General features: G+C 34.7%; 1 protein-coding gene across 1 annotated transcript in view; it reads right to left on the bottom strand.

The window, feature by feature from the left end:
* Window positions 1-261: 261 nt before the first annotated feature.
* PI15 (peptidase inhibitor 15) overlaps window positions 262-21,325 on the bottom strand; it is a 31,203-nt gene continuing 10,139 nt past the window's right edge. Inside the window, exons 3-6 of the mRNA XM_041769667.1 lie at window positions 11,021-11,139; window positions 9,905-10,037; window positions 9,669-9,784; window positions 262-6,155 (exon numbers count right to left, since the gene is read on the bottom strand). Of these exons, the coding sequence (XP_041625601.1) occupies window positions 6,020-6,155; window positions 9,669-9,784; window positions 9,905-10,037; window positions 11,021-11,139 (504 nt within the window). The 3' untranslated portion in view covers window positions 262-6,019. The remainder of the gene's footprint in view (window positions 6,156-9,668; window positions 9,785-9,904; window positions 10,038-11,020; window positions 11,140-21,325) is intronic.

Below are 21,325 nucleotides of genomic sequence, written 5' to 3' on the forward strand. Positions count from 1 at the left end.
TTATATTTGCACTTCAACATATTTATTGGAATTGAGTATAAAAAGAAGGGAAGAAGGAAAGAATGAGGCAAAGAAGGGAAGAAAAAAGGGGAAAAAAGGAAAATAGAAGATTTTTGGTGTGTTTCAGTGATGCATTAAAGATAGAATCATTGTTGTTTTGGAAAAGTAGTTCATCATAGCTTATCAAAATTATCATGCCTTCTAGTTCTATTTTAAAAAAAACTCTATCAAAAAGAAAACAGACATATTTTTAAAACAAAACAATTATAATATTTTATTGAAAGAAAGAAAATACAGCAGAGCTCAAAAAGCTACACTTGCTATGCTTTATAAGGAGAGGTTTACACAGGTTTTATGTATATACACATTCATGACATTATATCACAACATCAAAGCACCTTTTACTGCCACAGTGTTAGGTAATGAATAAAACTTATCCAAATTAATCTTTAAAAAAATCTAAAATGATATAGTGTATTTTAGGATTATGTACATATTTGAAATATTTAGATACTGTAAAAATGCATTATTTTCATATGTGCACCACAATGATCTCCAATTCTCAAACTATTGTACCAAAATTCTGTTTGTCAAATAACAAAACACAAGATCCTGCAATCTATCTCCAAGCACCAGTTAAAGTCAGTATTTAATACTTCATCAAACCAGAAGCTTCTAAACATATGTAAAGTGAAGTGGGTATTGAAATGATTTAGTGTCTCATTTTTTCTTGCTTTAATTACCTGATTTTAGAGAAAAATTGGGGGAATTAGATGTTTTAGATCAATGTTTTTCTGCTTTATAGAATCCTATGGCTCTCAGATGAAACTTCCCAGGCACTGGGGAAGGTTTGGGTTAGAAGCAGATCCATTTTGTGTGTAGTATACGTTAGAGCTTTTATATATAATTGAGATCATAAAAAGTGTTCTCTTGCTTTAAAATAAGTTTGAAAATACTAATGTGGAAAACTGCTTCAAAATATATTTCATTTGGTCATACTAACATAGCTTAAGAAACATTTCTGTTAAAACAGATTATCACAATTATGTGATACATACACATAATGTCAATAACATACCTCAACTGGAAGTTTACCTAAAAATTTTGTTTTCATTAACTATATCCGGTGATATAATTCTAAGTTTGTATGTAAATTTGTTAGGGTAGAAGGACTTTGAATGGAATATGATTTTATCATTAGCTAAATAGTATGAGCAAAGAATATTATCAAATTTTAGACCAATGGATAATCCCTTTTTATAAAATTCATTTTTTGACATATCTCCTCTTAATCTTATGTATTATATTAAATAAAAATAATCACTTCTGAAAATGAGACACACTTATAATTCTGTTTGCTAATTTTAACTCTAATTATATTTATGATTTAAACCAAATGAGAATATACTTTAGCAATATCTAGTTAAAAAAAACCCACTTCAATAAGCACCTTAGAATTAAAATATCATAAAAAAAGTATTATTTAGGAAAGTGGACGCCAAGATAAATTCTTATTCTCTTCAAAACTTATGTCAATAGTGCCAAGCATCTTCAAATGTTGTCAGATTTAAAGAGCATTCAAGAATTCCAATACTGAAAATCTTAAATTTTTTTGAACCGAAGAAATGGCCTTTTTTGCAGGCCAAGCAGCCATCAAAAATGTATCTTCACAATCACCAGAGGGCGCCAGTGCCTGCAGCATGGTTGGCGTAGGTGCACTCTACCCTTCAGGTGATACTTGAATTTGGACATTGCCAAGCAAAAAATGCCTTAAAAAAGAAAATTGATGACTTCTAAAGAAGCATATTTACATTCTGTAACATCTAAATAATGTTGGGCAGTTAGACATAAAGAGAGTTCACTGGCCTCTTTCTGGGTAAGATTAATTTAACAGGATTTTATTAATATTTCTGAATAAGAAATTGAATGGATACCACTTTTAACAACGAATAAAAAGAGCATCACTAAAGCTATTAATGCTAACGATTCATTTAGCACCACGTGTTTAGCACCAGAATCAATAATGATAGTTCACACTTAATAAAAACCTTAACTGAAAAGAAACCTCAAAATCGTAGCAAGGATATGGTCGTTGTAACGCATTTTCAGCACCATTAATGAGTGAATTGTTAAACTTTCTAAGTTTTTGATTGACCTCTCATAATTCAAAATTATATCATGGCATAAGTCTTAAAAATAATTTTGCATGTGTTTAAATATGCTTTCCCCCACACATATAATGACAATGTAAGTCATGTGTGTGGTGTGTGTGTGTGTGTGTGTGTGTGTGTGTGTGGCAGAAATCTAACTTCACTCTCTGTAAACACTTCAGTAGGTAAAAGCTTCCATTTATGTCAAAATTTGCATCCTGTGATACTGAGGAGCAAGGGAATGTTATACGAGAGGTGAACATTGACCATAGGCTGAGTTCCTGAACGCATTCAAATGATCTGTTTAGCTTATATATTCATTTAAAAAGCAGGGTATGAACACAAAACACTTCAGCTGGTCTAAATGTATCAACTTTGCTTCCATCGATATTATGAGTTGATTTAACGCAAGCACGTATTAATGAGAAAGATGCATGCTGCTTCAATTTAAATAGTCTGAATGAATTGTATCAGGTGAACTTGCCTTAGTGTTTGGTCAGCCCTGTGCTGAAGCAGCACAGAGCTTTCAAATGCATCTTTCCACAAAGGTTTCAAGTGTACATGACTGTGCTGCCAAATGAAGCTGGTGGGGAAACCCTGACAGACCGCAGAAATCACACTGCTTAGGCTATCAAACAGTGGCAACAATGATCATAACAGAAATCATATCCATTACATTGTAAAAGCAAGCTTATCTGTCATAATCAGTAACATTAACACTGTGCCTCCACAACACCAGTACAGTTCTATAAAGAAACCCATCAGTTTCATAGTTAAGATCGTAATTTTTCCAGTCTTCTGATGACACAGAAGCCAAAAAGAAAAACTATACTGTGATAGAAGTTTTCTTACTCTTTTTCTGAATCAGAGGGTGATTTGAAAAATCCATGCCATAGAGAGGATCAGTGCTGTAGAATGTAGAATATGTAAAATGCTCTTTTTTTTTTTTTGTGAGTGATAGGTTTTGAAATGAAAGCCTCAACATTGACTATTGGAAGCAGCTCTTAAGAAATATCTGATGCCCACTCTTTCTGCCCCTGGAAATTACAGTGAGAAGTAGCTATCCTAGCACCATGGTTGAATGCTGTGAAAAACAGGACACACTGTTGACACCAGCAAATTTTCATTTGCCTTAGCCCGGAAAATAAAACATTTCACATGCCTACTTTATATTACTAACTTTAAGAAATACACATAGCATAACAAAAATACCCGTTATATTTTCAGCTGAGTTGTTAAATTATAAATAAGTCTATAGCTCTCGTTGTGATTTGGAAAGGGCTATGGTATAATCATACACACCTTGACCATAGTCTTAATCTGGTATGTTTGATGATTTATCTGGATTTTTGATGTGTTCAGAGCTTTATAGTTAAGAACTTCTTTGTCTTAATAAAACATAGAAAGGTGGGACTCCTCTGAATTGTTGCAATTCTAGACTTTTTGTTAATTCTAAAAATATACCCATAGACACATCTATTAGATACTTATTACCTTACAGCTAGTATATAAGAAACTGGGATGAATACAAAGAATCAGACAGAGTTTCTGCCAAAGAGAAGCTCATAAACTTAATTTATCCCAAATAAGTTTCACACTCATGATGCTTTTAATATTCATAAATTACTACTAATAGCATAACTTTAGCCTCAGGGGAACCTCTGTGAAATATGTAGCAAATATCATTATCCTTTTTCAGAAGTGAGAAATCAAGCCACACAAGCAATCCAGCAACAGGACTGGAACTGAGAATAGTCATCTTTGTTTAATAGCACTTTTGCTCCTTCTGTAGAACAAGTATAGGAAAATGAAAGCTGAAAATACTTTCTAGATAAATCAAGTAAACATCCCACTAATTAGCCTCCTCTCCAATTGCCCATAGTTAGATAAAAGTTAGACTGGGGCCTGAATCTTACAACTATTCCTCTTCTCCATTCAGTCTCCAAAAATATTTGTTTTTAATAAAGTCTATATATGTGCCCACAAAAGCAGAGTAGTATAATATCAAAATATTTGGTCACCACATTTAATTTGTAAAGGAAATCAGGCCAATTGTTTGTCATCATGTAAACCTAAACTCCAGATGGTGGATTTTTCCCTCATTGACTGGATTTAATTAACTGCCATTTTTTCAGTGCATCCGCCCTAAGAAATTGCAAATGTGTAGAGAATTTTAAACAAGTAGCTTCTTTCTGTTATTTGCACTCTGGAACTAACTTGTTTGCTTATCTGTAATTCTACAAAAGCTTTACATAACTTGAATCTCACTCACAATTCTCCCTTTCTTTCATTCTCTCTCCCCCGCCCCCACACACACACACGCCACATAATGTAAGTGTCTTGACCCAGATGTTAAATTTTCTTCTCTAATAGTGATTTCCTGCATGAGGAAACATTGCAGTTCCAAAATCACATGAGTGAAAATTTTGTTGTGACTTTGATTTAACTTCCACAATCAAACTCAGTGGGGAACTGAAAATAATTCTTCGACATAGACATGGAAATAAGATTTGCTAATTAGTCCTTAACAAATCCTCTGAAGAAGGCCACTTTGCCCATCCATAACTGCGGTGTGCCTGCAGGATCTTTAATGTGATATCCAGAGGCTCGTGGTTATTGGACTGATGCTGGCCAGCTAATGACACGAAAAGATGGAAATGTCCTTGGCCTCTAACATGTTTCTGGCACCCTTTACCCTCGGCTGACAGGCCTCAAGATATCTTGGACTCAGGAAAGACCCTTCTGAAGGTCTCGTCTATAACAAGTAACCCTACTTCTGTGACTTTTCATACCTATCTCCTAAATCTTAATTGTCCTGGGCCATGTCAGATTTTTTAGTGTGTCCTTCCAAACTCACAACTATATTCTAATACAGTAATCCCTGGGCAATTAACTCTTCTCTGCCTCTCTTAGTTCCAAGCGGTATAGCTACATTTTCATGCTAACCAAAAGCTGTACAGATTACACAGTGAGCCTCATCACCTAACCCATCTAGAGGTGACCATTGTGGCATCTACTTCCTCAAACATACACTAAAATCAATTTGTCAAAAAAAATGTAATTTTGCAGCAAAATCTTAAACTGCATTATTTCCTGAATATTTTTGTGAGCTTCTTGAAGGCAGGAACCATATCTCACTCTCTTTACATTACCAGAAAATAACTAGCAGAGTGCCTTGCACTCAGCACATGATTACTAATTCAGTAAAAGAGATTAAGCAAAAGGCATGACTTGAAACATATAAGTTGAGCATATCCTTTGGTGAACCAAAATAAGACAAAATACCTCCAGAATGAAATCCTTGGTGGCTCAATTAAATTATTTTGTCCAGAAAGCACAGAGTGTTATTTCGTAAATAACCCATTATAAAATGGGTGCTGAAGATGTCCCACCACCTCATATATATTTCAGAATTGTATATTTTTAAATTCACCATAATTTAAAATTTTAAATTTCCCATTGTTGCCTATGTTACATCATCTATTATATGTTTGTGCATGCATATACACACACACATATGTGTACATGTATCTACATACACACATATAAACTACAGGTCAAATATATATTTTTTTTCCTCACAAATCTAACATAATTCCTTCAGAAAGCAATTTTTAGAATTGGATGTATTGACAGCGTCAATACTACATATACAACATTTTAACTTAGTTTGAGAGGTCAGAAGATAGAAATGGATGTTTTGATTACCTCATAGATGAAACAAACATACTAGACAAACACTAATTTATACAATGAATAATAAAAGGGAAAAAGATTATTATAAAATATGTATAATATGTGCAAAACTCAATATATATATATGCCTATGATTCTCAGAAACCATTCTATTTCCTGGAGGAAATACAAGCTTACTTAAACCAGTATAGGTAGTTTGACGTTACTCCTGGAAAACAAAGATTGTCAGTACAAGAGCCTCCGTAACTTGGAGGGCAAGCTGAACATGGTACCCCTACTTTATATGGTGCTTCTCCAATCCAATTTCCCCTAGAAAGAAGAAAAGAAAGTACAAAGATAACATTAGTGCTACATTAGTGCCCATTAAAAAATATATGATTGTCCTTATGCACATGACCACGTGGCTTGATATGTAATGATCTTTTTGAGACATTTGTCAGTTTAGAAAGGCAATGAGAATTATATCCATTTCTTAAAAAAAAGAAAAGATTTTATTTATTTATTTGAGAGAGAGTGTGTGTATGCATGAGAGAGCACGAACTAGTGAGTGGGGAGGTAGAGGCAGAGGGAGAAGCAGAGTCCCCGTGGAGCAGAGACCAAGGAACCTAGGTTCGATCCCAGGACCCTGGGATCCTAGAACCCTGGGACAATGACCTGAGCCAAAGGCAGACACTTAACGCACCCAGGCGTGCCTCCATTTCTTATTTATACAGTAACTTATTATTCTAGATATCTTACTTTTTAAATATTTCTCTCTGGAACACCTAATATTATCTTAATTTGGAGATAAGAAGTGAAGCACTACAATGAATGGTGACATAATTAGTTGTCTGATGCCAGGCTCAAGGCTTACTCAGTCACCGGATCTGCCTCTGCCCTAAAACTGCCTTCTAGAGTACATTGGCAAGACATATTCCCATTTTTATTTATTTATTTATTTATTTATTTATTTATTTATTTATTTAATATTCCCATTTTTAAAACTCCTGCTAATGCTAAGGATGGTAATATATACATGCACTTAGTATTTTCTGGGAGGCTTAGAAATGATGAAATGAGCAAGTTGTCATAAGTTGTCATTGATAAGAGACTAAGGGCTCAGGGATGCAATTAAAGGTGATTTCAAAACCTTTACACATGTGTAAACTCACAGTTTTTGTTTTTAGTGGTACTATTTGTGATAATGCTAAACACATGAAACTTAATTATTTTGTGTTGTCAGTATTGTTACCTGTATTTATGGCCCTGATCAAATTCATCATTTATGATAGTTGGAAACAGCCACAATGCCTAACTGGTCAATTATGAAGGAAAAAGTAATAAATGTATTTTCAATGGCATGGTGATTAGTACCTGGAGTACTGAGAAATAGCAACAGCCAGCAATTTGAAGGAACTGAATGGTCAGGAGGAGATTTCATAGTCAGTAGTAAAAATTCAGAGTTGAACATAAGACAACAGTAAGTAAGAGGCTAAAATAGGAAGCAAGTGGTTCTCATCTTTAAGATCTGAGGAAACTCAAGTAGTGACTCTTATAGTATATCTACATAAAATATCTGCTTAAATCAGCCAGTTAAAAATTGAGCCATTTAAAAAATCTATAAAATATTTATAGAGAAAAATTTATCTATCCATAAAAATAGTAAACATGCTGATTGGCGTTTCATATTTCAAGAGCATCCATCTCTATTTAGTTTATTCTATACTCTGCCCTCTGGAAAAGCTTCCTTGAGCATAATTTGGATAATGATGCCTGCTTACTCCAAAACACTCAGGGAGGCCCATTCTCTTATGAGTGTAGCTCACTCCTTTATCCTAACCTCTTCTATTTTATATTCATAATCTTATTTCTCTCTGTATCTTTACCCAAAACTATAAGTGTATATGGGCCCAGCCAATGCTATTTTAACATTTTTCTATTTATTCTACACAACTTTCTGAAATTATATAGCACATATTTTTGGTAATATAAACTTAGAAATACAATTTTATTATACATAAAAAGTATTACATATTACATTACAAACTTTTACATAAATCACAGATTTTTACTCAATAGAGGATAATTATATTCAAAACTAAATCAGTCAACTAATAAACTTATATTATTTATCCTTCTATTTTTTTGTCCTATTCCATCTAAATTTTCCTTCTGTATTTCCTTCTCTCTCTCCACCTCTCTCTTTATTCCCCCTAAAAAACAGGCTTGAGATAACTTTATACTGGCATTGGAAAATTCATACTCAAATATCAGGCAGGATTTTAAAACTTCTTTCATTGCCTAGGTTTCAAAATAATGGTTCTTTTTACAACAAATAAAGCATATTAAAACAGTATCTTAATCTCCTGTACTTATACAAGAATCAAATATCTCATCAATAATATTAGAAACTTTGAATCAGTGTTTAAAAACAGAATAACTAAAGAAATGAAATAAAAATCCCTTTCACTATTTGAGTCCTACTTGGCCTATTTATGTCAGGAAGAAGGGTAAAGACTCAATAGGAAAATATAAAGTGTGAAACTGAAAATATCAAACAAATGCACAATTTTAATGCTTTTTGTAATGCAGACACATTCTACTTTCCAAATCTTATTATTTTAATAATTGTGAAGGGGGACCATGGGGAAAATTGCTATTTTTCTAACTTTGCAAAAACACTGCCACTGGCATACTACCATATAAATGAGTAATGTGGTTATTTGTGAAACGTTTTCTCATTCCCTCCCCATATTGGCAAAGCTGGAGAAAATCTTTGTTTGGGACTTACTTTGGAAGACACCAAGAGTGTCATAAATCCTTTGCACATTTTGCTATTTACTCCAAATGGGAACAGACTCATGTATAAATACTGGAACATTTTATTATCTGAAGAGTTATTGTTATCAAGAAGGCATTTTATCAAATGTTAACAAATGCTTATTTATCTTCATCTTATAAAGAATATTAATAAGTATGGCTACATTTTATCATCTTTGATCAATTTTCACAATACATTTTTATGTATACAATAAAACGGAACTAATGAAAAATTTAATGTTTTGTTTTTATTTTTTTAAAGATTTATTTATTTGAGAGAGAGATAGAAAGAGCGTGCACACATGCATGCACACTTGGGGGGGAGGGGCACAGGTAGAGGCACAGAGCTAATTTCAAGCCAACTCCCTGCTGAGCAGAGCCCCACCCTGAGATCGTGAAATCAAGAGTGGGACTCAATCATTTGAGCTACGCAGGCTCCCCTAATGAAAATTTTTTAAATTTTCAATACTGAAATTTAAATCATGGCAAAGCTTTAATTTAAAAAGAAGTCATAGCATTTTAATTTTCCTTTCTGGCAATGAAAGACTCCTTAGCTGTAAAATTAGTAAAGTATAACTTTAAGCTTTACTCTTAAAAGCAAGAAGAAAGGACTCTGTTTTGCTTTTCCAATGAAAAAAAATATGCCAACATTCCAGTACTGATAGAAGAAAATATTGTCAGTGTTGATAAATTCCTACAAGATTCTTTTCTGATAACTTTTATAGAACTATCAAAAGCCTGAGAGTGCAGTGTTTGTTTTAACAATGATCATGACCAAAATAAGTTAGTGAAGAGAATTTAGTGAATCTCTGTATCTCAAATTGTTTTGCCTACAATTTTTGCCCCAAATCTCTGTCTCTGTGAAAAATAACTGCTCATCTCATTATTTTTATTGGGATGATAGAAGAATTGAGAATTGGAGGCTATTGTAATTAAATCTTATTCACATTAAAATAACTACCAGACTGGAGATATTTAATATCATAAAAGGTTCCAGGAAGTAGAATCCAGCCTAGTACTTACTTTGGGGCATAGTTGCATACCAGGTAAACTGCACGTCGCCACACAGCTCCCCAGACATTCATGTTTTGGCAAGTATGAATTGCACAACCTATCCGATTGGAGGTGGCCCAAACCATCTGCAAAAATAAACCAATACATCATAATTGAAGTAAAAGCTAAGTAAATGCATGTTCCTCAAAATAGTAAGAGCATTTTTAAAACTATGAATCAAAAATTAACAAGACAATTGAAATAACCTGCGTATAATGTGTGCACATAGGACCGAAACATCTCATAGGACATCTGGGATTGCAATCCTGAGGATATGGAAAAGCATAATCTTTCACTTCATCATACCATGGCTTGACCAACTGGAGAATAGAGCGATATCTAGATACCAAGAAAAACAATGAGAACTTAGAGTGTAGCAGGGGTAATTTATAGGGGACTCAAGTTAAATTGTAAGTTAATAGTTCTTTTTTGCAGATTATTCATGATGAAACAAGAGCAAATCCAAGCCTCACAATTACCATCATCACCTATTCTTCCAAGTAGGGCCAAGCATGAAAATGCTCGGGACTAATGTAAGTGAGCCTACATTTGTTTAAGTACATGTCTGGTTGTTTCAAAAAGAGAAATACAAATATTTCAGGAATCTTCATATTTTTCTTGTTTTATCAATGTCAAAATCTCTCCCACCAGAATCATATATGCAATTAAAACCTAGATATATAAAAGTAGTTATGATACTAGAACTCAGTGTGTTTTTTCCCTTAAACTTGAATCACTTTAACAATAGCACACCTGATTTTTCTCCTGTACATGGAAGAGAATAGGTCTTTGGAATGTTGGATGATGACATTCCACAGTGGTGGAAAAATTATCCTATTACTGGGTATGGCCTTTCTCATAGTTGCACATACTTGCCTATACAGGTGTGTGTGTGTGTAAGTGCGTGTATTCATATATATGTAAATATATAACACACACAGACATACAGATAGATGTAACCACGGGAAAGCTGAATAAACACAAGAATGGCTTCTGCCTCATTCAAAATTTTTTCCTGAGGTGGGAAAATCAGGGTGCAGGATATAGCATACGCTTGATCTTTTCAAAGATTCTGGGAGGACATGGACTAAGAAAGGGTGTTCCAAAAGTGAAAGGGGAGATTGGTCTTTTTAGGCCTTTTTAACAAATGAAATACTCCTTGAAACTATCTGAAACAGTCACAGGCCAAGTACCATTGCCTGACACAGAGTGAGCACTCAATATATATCTGCTGATATTACTTGAAAGTGGTGTCACTCCCCCTTGGGATCCATAAGTAACAAAGTGTGTGGATGAACAGTATCAATGAAACTGATCCCTACCTTCCAGTTCGTACAGATAGATTTTGGCCCAAAAATCTCAGTAAGTAAGAAGGTCCATGATCCCAAATGCAAGTAGCTGCCCAAGCCTCTGCAGATTTTGCAAGATTTTCATCCCAAACCTGTGAAGGGGGGGAAAAAACCTTCAGCTTTACAAGTTTGGCTAGTAATTGACAAAAAGATAGAAGAAATGGTATTACTATTTCCTAAAGTTCTTTCACTTCTGGTTCCTTAGACTATTTTCATTAAAGAAAGCAAGTTCAGACCATTGATATCAAAAATTCTACAATATAATATGATTATATCACAGAAAACATTATTTTTACAGTGTCATTGAAATCTGAAGTTCAAACATCAGTTTTATAAAGGATAGGCTAACAAAACTACGACATCTAGATGTAGCCAGGGGAACACCTCATACTGACCACTAAATTTTTAATCCACTAAGGTCCATTGATGTTCCTAGAGGTCATCTTCATAGCAATGAGGAGGCATGCTATTAACATATCTTAAAAATTAATATCATCAAATTATTAATTCAAATCAATTTACCAAAATTAATAATGCTTAATATTATATTGCAATTTTTAAAGGTCAAACTATATTGTAGTATAATAATTCCCAAGGAGCCTTCATATTTTATAGCATTTGAATCTTTAGTAATAATAATAATAATTTAATTAAATTTTAGTTGGTAAGAATTAGAAAAAGTTATAATAAAAAATTTGTGCTACATAAGACCGCTATGAAAATGTAGCATATTAGAGTTCAATTATTTTTTAAAGATTTTATTTATTTATTCATGAGAGACACAGAGAGAAAGGCAGAGACACAGGCAGAGGGAGAAGCAGGCTCCATGCAGGGAGCCCGATGTGGGACTCGATCCTGGGTACCCAGGATCACGCCCTGGGCCATAGGCCAGCGCTAAACCACTGAGCCACCCAGGTATCCCTGCAGTTCAATTAAATAAAGAAAAATAGTAATTGGTCTCAAAAAAAGAAGGTGTTTAAATTGATTGTCCATATAAAAAGATACATCACTTAAGGAGCTATAGAAAGACATACTTTCCTTAGTTATCCAGAATATCATCTGTCAACTCTGAGGATTAAATTTTTAAAAGATTTTATTTATTTAGTCATGAGAAACACACAGAGAGAGGCAGAGACATAGAGGAAGAAGCAGAATCCTGGTGGGCAGCCTGATATGGGACTCAATCCCAGGACCCTGATATCACGACCTCAGTCAAAGGCAGACTCTTAACCACTGAGCCACCGAGGTGCCCCGAGAATTAAATTAAATATACAAAACATTACACAATGCCTTTTTAATCAGTAAGTAATTAATGTTAAATATAGTATCAAAAATGGAAAATACTCTATCATAGTAGATTTTGTAATATGGCTTTCTCAGTTGCTTAGGCCAGACATAAATTTTATGAATTATTGCTTCATACTTGTCCTTTGTTTTATCTATAAAAATCTAGGCAAAGTGTATCAAACAGTACAAAATAAGTTTATAATGAAAGGCATAGTATCCTAGGATTGGAATTAACTTTTAAAGCATTCGGGTGCCTGGGTAGCTCAGTCAGTTGAGCATGGGACTCTAGATTTCAGCTCAGATCATGATCTCAGGGTCCTGAGATCAAGCCCCAAATCAAGTTCTGCACTCAGTGAGGAGTTTGCTTGACCCTCTCCCTCCCCCTCTATCCCTCCCTCTCTCATAAATAAATAAATAAATAAATAAACAAACAAATAAATAAAATCTTTTTTAAAAAAGTTTGGCTGATAATAGATTTATCTGGTATTTACTCTTTTTACATTTTTAATGAAATATGGATTTATGAAATATGGATTACAGTTTACTGAAGGACAAAATCACACAATTGATTCACAAAGGAATTCCAGATGGAATGGCATCAAAAAATTATGTCCACTGATGGGTTCCAAATTAACTGTGATCACTTGGGGGAAAAATGCATCTAAGTATTATTTAAATATTGAACTACAATATACACTCAGATCGATAACTGCTAAAAACACTTCATTATAGTCTTTCCTAAAATATCAGCACAGCATGGCACAGATAACATTGACCTGAAAGTAAAAATTTTGTGTTCTGACCCTAGTTCTACTGCTAAGACTGTCTATAATTCAAGACATGTCAAGTATTCTTTCTCCCATTTAACTTATCTGTAAAATAAGATTGGATGAGGTCATTTCTAGTATCTTTCATCTTCACTTCTCATGATTTAATATACCTGAGCAGCACCAGCATCCAAGCCAGTACAATGTATGTAATATTGGCCTACAACTTGCTCAATTCTAGCCCTTTCCATTCCATCAAGAGAATAAAACTAGATTCTTTTCAAAATAATTAATAATATTTAAAGTTGTTAAGAATTTACAAATAATTTAGCATATATAATTCTATCTTTATGCTCATTCTTATATTTTATTTTTTTTATTTTTTTTCATTCTTATATTTTAAAACCTAATATTGTATATGTCAAAAAGATAAGGCACAAAGTTCATGCCTGAAACATATCTTACGTGAGCATATTTTGTTAACCGTAAGGGATTTTGATAAGAAGACAATGTATTTAGCATTACTAGTGTCTACATTTTTAGGCATGAGTTTCTATGTATAAATATTACAATAAAAGTTTTGGAGATGGTTAGGGAGGAGAAGGGATAATCAATTTCTCTCTCTATGATTATTTTTAGGGAACTGATGGGAGGGATTTCTGTGTCCCTGTGTTCCTGGAAGAAGATATGAGAGAGCTTGATGGGCATGGGCTAGATCCCCCAAGGAAAGCTAATCATTTTGACTTCCTGTGGAAGACCTCGTCTACTATACTTTGATACCCACTGCAGGGGAAGTCGAAGGTGCTATACTCTTCCTTGACTCTTTGACCTCAAGCAAGACTCACACTTATCCTGTAGACAGGGGGAGATCCAGCTTGAGTAGGCAGCTCTGAAATTTAGGAATTATGTCAATCACATCTACTAGTAAAGTTAAGATCTACATTTGCTATCTTTCTCCATTGGTTATAACTTTCAGGAGAAAATGGGTATATTATTTATCCCCTAATATCCAGTGGTATTTAAATTCTCTAATATGATGAGAAATCTTTGAGGTTTGAAAATAGCAAGCAATGATAACTTGATTTAATAACAGTAGGGAGTGGTCCAATATGATCTATATTTTCCTATCCTGAAGCTCTAAACTGAAATGAATGTGGCCAGTACAACTATGTAAAATAATTTTAGCAACTTACAAAGTTCAGGAAATGAAGATATAAATTGCTTAAGCATTTAACTTAGCATATACATTTCTGGATGCTTGATGAGCAATCTGCTGAATTTTTCTGAGTATGTGTAGCATTTATTTGAAATAATTTTATATTGGATCCTACAAATACAGCAACATAAAAGGGCACACATATGCACTTATTTAACATCTTTTGGAATGCCTAGTAAATATGCAACATACTATTAATTACCTTTTGTTGGAAATACTAAATACCTGATACTTACTTAGCTTTTATTCAACCAGCTTGAACATTCTTATTTTTGGGTTTTGCCCTTCTAAATAGGTAATACGAGTTCACAAAAAAATTTAGTTATAAGCACTTAAAATTTGATCTTGCCTCCTAAAACTGAGGCAAAAATTAGAAATATTATGCATGGATACCCAAAAACATTTACCAGACCCACTAGAACTTAGGTATTATGATTAAATTAGATAGTGCACAAAATAAAGATGGTTTAAAACAGTGTCAGAGCAATCATATGCTTGTAGGTATGCCCTACTGTTCCAAAGTTTTCTTCCATTCCTTATTGTTAGAGACATTTAGTTGGTCAGCTTATAAAATTATTGATTTATCTTTGGACTAAAATGTTCACCATGAACTATTCTACTTGTAAATAAAGTCAGCTTCTTGTCTGTAGAAACCGCATGGCTGCACTAAGCCATGAGCAATATCCAAAATTTAAACTGATGTCATTTGAATATCTAGAAGAGTTTTAGCTCCAAGAAATAGGAAGGGTATGAAAAGAATGTAGATTCTCATCAAGTTTAGTAGTTTTTAGAGCTTGAGCCAAAGAAATACCAAATCAAATCAAAGAATGTTGCAGTATGGGAGAAGTTCGCTGACTTTCATAAGCAGACAGAAGAATTGGATAGTGATATGATCCAGCCCAGGGAAGAGGTTGTTTTGCCAGCCATCTGTAAGTTTTGGTATCCACAACACAGTGACAGCCAGAATCACGAAGCACATTGACATCTGAAGCGCCCATCTTAAATCCCAGTCAACATCTTGGACAAGAAATGTAGTCAGACTGGAAGGCAACCCTAAAAATTACTTGGAAATACATCCTCAACATTGTCTGAAATGAAATAGTGTTCCTTTAAAAATGGTATCATATTTTAATTCTACACATAAGATTTAAATGTAGGAATGTTTGAAAGAATCAAATTTGAGGTATTAGCAAAGAATTTCTGGCTAAGGAACCTGTGTGCACTTGATATTAAAATTTGTAATAATTAGTAAAAGTTAAGAAAACGTGCCCATTAAAGCAACAGGTTACCTTTGTAATTACAAAAGTAAATCATTGAGTAATTATTTAGCTTGTGATTTTAAGCTGAAAATTACAAGAAAATCTTAAATTTTTAAAATAGTATTTCAAAATTTAGAACTTAAGAGTCACTGTATTTCTTAGACTTTTAAGACACTTCAACATATGAAAATTATTTTCAATAAATCAATTGAAATACTTTTAGAACTCAAATATATTAAGTGTATAAATGGCAGTTTAGGAAATTTAGTTATCTGCTGGTAATAAATATCAAACAAATGTGTTTGTCAGAATGCTAGATTTATGAATAGACCAAAAGATACATGAATTGATCTAAATTAAGGAAGAACCAGGAATATCAATTTGACCTCTTGGGAAATCTGTTCTGCTGGTGAATACCATCTTCAAAGACATAAAATGCTAAAAAGAGACACATTTCTAAATCAGTTATTGTCATAGACGCTATGGTAACAATGCCATTGGAGCCATGTTTTTTGTGTTTTTTGACATTCATGTTGTCATTTCTTGTATATTCTGATAAAAACTAAGTCAATTTAGATAGACAAGCTTTGAGGTTTTAAAGAAATAAGTCTTCTAAGACTGATCTTTTTCTGGGTTAGTCAAATTGGAAAAAGAATACTCATTTATAAAAGTGAGAAAGAACAATTACAAAGAAATTAAGTGATGACAAAATTATTTCCTCTGAGGGCAGCCAAAAACTTTTAAAATGCTTCACAGGCATGATTGTGGTTCTAATTTGAAATAGATTTGTTTGTCCCCATTAGGTAGAAATGCCTGTGCCATGATCGGTAAAGGACACTAAGAGCTGAATACACCAGACCCAGTGTTAAACAAGACAGGAGGGTAGGAAGGAGCTTTGGTAAGGCTAGACACGTATAGGGTGAGGTCAGGTGGGGTAGGGAAGAGGAAAAGAAAAGGCCTTCATATGGGAAATTCTGGACATTGATTAGATTCATGAAACCGATCCTACTTTATAGGAGAAGTAGATAGTTAAAGGAACTTGATTAAAAAAAAATTTCCTCACGCCTCAAAAATAACTACAAAATATGGGAACACATTATATCATAAAAATACCAATGTAGGGTCCTAAGCATTTTTTAAATGCTTAAAAGAAGATAATGACTGTCCTCAGGTACGATGAGTACTACTTTTCATGTAGGTGGGAAGGAAAAATTTCTATAAAGAGATGATGTAAAGTAGACTTTTCTTTAGAGGGGATCATTGCTAATGACATAAATTTCTTAACAACAAACAAAAAAAGGCCTCTCTTGATCCCTTTTCATCTTCCAATTACTGCATCATTCTCTCCTTTCTCTTACAATGAAATTCCCTGAGAGTTGTCTTAAATGAGAGTTTCCAGTTTTTCTTCTTCTCTTCTCTATTGAGTCACACTGGCAGACTCCCCACCCCACCTCCACTCCACCCAAACCGCTCTTATCAATGCCATCAGTGGCCATTTCCTGGTCACCATCTCAGTTGTTCTATTGGCAATGTGTGGCATGCCTGTCCACCTGCTCTTTCTGGACACCCCTTGCCCCCATCTCTTGGTTTCATAACCCTACACTTGCCTTGATTTCTTCTGGTTGCTGCTTCTCCATATGCTTGCTGATTCTTCCTCATTGTTCCAACTTCCATGTGCTAGGGGGTTCTCAGGACACAGGCCACATCCATATTTCCCCTCCCACCACCGTTGTTTCATCCATATTCACTACCTAGGTAATCTCATCCAGTCTCATAGACTGAAATACCATTTATATGCTGGTGGTTTTGTTCCCAATTTTATCTCTAGCCCACTCAGTCGAATTCTAGACTAATTTACCTACCTACCTACCTACCTACCTACCTACCTACCTACCTATCTACTTTAAGCCTCCATTTAGCATACCCAAATTGAGCTCCAGATATTCACAGTCCCATCCCACTCTTTATCCCCTCACCAGCTACTCCTTAGTGTTTCTTCCACCAGTCAATGGCATTTCCCATCTTCTCATTCAGTCCCTGTGCCTGTTAAATATTGTCTATGGCTGCTGCTGTGCTACAAAAGCAGAATTGAGTAGGTACAACATATGCCATACTTATATTTGATCCTTTACAGAAGAAATTTACCAAATGCTGTTATAGTTGCTCAGGCTAAAAATATAAATGGTCCTCTTTATGCTTTCTTTGCTTCATAATCTTGGTCTGCTCCATCACATATCTTGTTGATCCTACACTCAAAATACTGTACCTTCAGAATACAACCACTTATCAACACCACTATTGCTACCACCTTGGTCAAAACCATCATTATCTGTCATCTAGGTCATTGAAAGAGACACCTAACTGAGGGAGTGCTTCATATATATGAGGCCTTAATATATGTTAATGAGGGCATGGATAAAAGATAATACATTCAGATTTGAAATAAGAGTATTTAAATACAATTAGTGTTTAGGAAAGAAAGTTCCAGCTCTTAAATCTATGCATGACTAAATTCGCACTAAGAAATTGTATTTGACTTAGCACTCAAATCACTATGTTGGGGGGATGGTTTGTAAGGAAAATGAATAAAGTAGGATTGGGTGTAAGATGGCAAAGTGCAACTGCTGCTTGACCTATGGACAGTTACACAGAGAAAAAAAAAGAGAACCAGAAATGAGCAGATTTTCCCCATCCAAAGAAGCTACTCCTCTCTAACCAATTGTTTTTTTTTTAAGATTTTATTTATTTATTCATGAGAGACACACAGAAAGAGAGGCAGAGACACAGGCAGAGGACCCTAGGATCACGACCTTGAGCCACAGGCAGACACTCAACCACTGAGCCACCCAGGTAGGTGCCCCTCTAACCAATTGTTAACAAGTAGGAAGTAGGCTCAATGTCTCTAGAACTTTCCACTCTTCAGGATAATCTGGAAATCCTGATGAATATATGAAATGTATCAACTTTAACATTTGGCAAACAAATTTAAAAAATGCAAAATTCCGTACCGTTCAATATCCTGCAGAGAAAATTAAACATGCTCACTAATTAGAATGTTTGATGGACCTACAGTTTATGAACTCTGATGTAAGATATCATTATCACTAATATGCTGACATAAATCTGACATCTTCCCTCCTAATATCCATGGGTGGTGGCAGGAAAGAGTGTCCCTGGAGCCACCTTTGCCCCAAACCTCCTACAACAGACTTACCACACACGGACTGCTGTTTTGTCCTCAACAGTGGAAAATGCAAGAAATACACATTTCCAGATTAACCAATAGGGCCTTAGGTAATGCATTCATCTACACAGCCAGTAAATGAATATTCACTGGGAGGCAATGGATACTCTGAATTCAACAGCCAGCAGGTGGACACAGACTCTATCTCAAAGTTTAGGGAAGAGACAGATAACAAAAACATACCAAACGAATAAATGAACTGCAAACTGTAAATATCATATAAATGCATTATTATACAACATGTTATACATAATGTATATAATGCATTACATTAAAAAACTCCAAAAGAATCATGTGCTACTTAAATCATGTGCTACTTAAAGTCTGCTTATTTTAAAGTTTCCTTCATCAGTCAAGTATATTCCTAAATGAGCAGCATTTCATGTTGCAGACCCACAGTGCCCACATGATATTTTGTAAAAGGAGGTGCTGAATAATTTCAAGTGAAATTTTTTGATAATATAGAATTATCACTGAGATAATTCTTCCTTTGGCTTAGCCAATTAATTCTTTCAATATATAGTCTTTTAACAAACAAGTGGATATTTAAACCACATAATATTTTCCTCAGCTCAGTTTTGTGTCCTAAACCATGATTTAAGAAATTTCTCACCTGAGAAATTACTCCAAGATCTCCTGGGGAACTTTCAAGAAGATAGATGCCTAGCCCAATCCTGAACCTATCAAATCAAAATGTTAAGATTGGGGGTTTTGAATAGGTGCTTACAAAGTAGTTCCATTTTCTTTTGGTTAGAAATAATTGTCTAAAGCTTTATTTGGTGGAGAGTCATTTTGGTTGCAGAGAACTTTGGGCCTCTCCTCTCTTCTTCCAACCCTATTCGCCCCCTGCCACGCCACAGGGGATGCTTAAGAAGGGGACATTTCTAAAGGTTAACATGTGGTAGTTTTCACATATAAGCACTAACATTGGTATCCTCCTCTAAACTCTAGTATGTTATTGCTTGAAGTTTAAATAAAAATTAAAAATAGCTTTTTATCATAAAAATGTCTCACTGTCGGGACGCCTGGTTGGCTCAGTGGTTGAGTGTCTGCCTTTAGCTCAGGGCATGATCCTCGAGTCCCGGGATCGAGTCCCACATAGGGCTTCCTGCATGGAGCCTGCTTCTCCCTCTGCCTATGTCTTTGCCTTTCTCTCCCTGTGTCTCTCATGAATAAATAAATAAAATCTAAAAAAAAGTCTCACTGTCACAAATGCTGGGTGCTAAACTGTATGATGATATTTGTTCTGTGTATTCCTGGAAGACAGAATTATTGGTGAAAGAGGTAGAGAGATCGTTGTATTTGTTGCTATGTAAATCAGCCAACATCATTCACTCTGACACTGACAATTTCAGTAGAAAGAAACATGTATTCTGTGCTTACACGGATATGAATATAGAAATAACAGATGGATTTACAGTGTTTATTTAGATATCATGGGAATTATACATGACTTTATTAACTAAGATATTACAAATAACACATGGGAGAAACATACAAAACATCTGAAAATCCAGAGTCTTGAAAAAAAGATACAAAATTTAAGAAGCACTTTTCACTCTAATGACACTGAACTTGCATTTAAAGTATACATTTGACCAATATGCAACTCATAAGAATACGAGAATATGATCCAAATCAGCAGGAGAAGGTGCCCACTGATTCTGCAAACCTAACTTTAGGATGCAGCCATAGAAGTAGAATTAACGGAGAATGAGTTGGTCATTGTTACTCTGCACTTGTCAGATCATATATATTTTAGGCACATTTCTGTAAGAAGAGCACACACATATTGGAATGCAACTGGGGACGACAACAGGACAAAAGGCATTCCTTGATCAGAGCCACCCTGCTTCCATTTCCCACGATAATGCGCACCATTCATGTGTGTAGGTGTGGTAAAAAGTGTGGGGTAGTACACTGATTTCGTATTTACTTAATAGTATAACTTCTTACCTTTCCAGTATTTGCAGAAGGCAAATATCTTGTGCAACTTTTCCTGATAGGTTATGTTGGCCATACTCTGCAAGAGGTGTTTAATATAGATACTTAACACAAAAGGGCTGAACGCTAAGAAGGTCAGGGGTCAGGGGTCCAAGGCATCAATGTTTACACCTTTCAAAGACTTGAAGCAGGGCAGCCTGGGTGGCTCAGAGGGTTAGCGCCGCCTGCCACCCAGGGTGTGATCCTGGAGACCTGGGATCGAGTCCCACGTCGGGCTCCCTGCATGGAGCCTGCTTCTCCCTCTGCCTGTGTCTCTGCCTCTCTCTCTCTCTCTCTCTCTCTCTCTCTCTGTGTGTGTGTGTGTGTGTGTCTTTCATGCATAAATAAATTAAAAAATTTAAAAAAAAGACTTGAAGCACTATCACAATGCAGAGTTTTCCTGTATGGTTATGAAGAGTAGAAAGAATACTGGGAGCAAGATTTGATTCCATGTGAAGAAATACTTTCTAATATTCAATGAGGTCTTCAGAGAAAATGCGTATAGAGAAATACCTTAGCCAG

Source organism: Vulpes lagopus, chromosome 9 (genome assembly GCF_018345385.1).
Source record: "Vulpes lagopus strain Blue_001 chromosome 9, ASM1834538v1, whole genome shotgun sequence".
In the NCBI taxonomy this organism is placed as follows: domain Eukaryota; kingdom Metazoa; phylum Chordata; class Mammalia; order Carnivora; family Canidae; genus Vulpes; species Vulpes lagopus.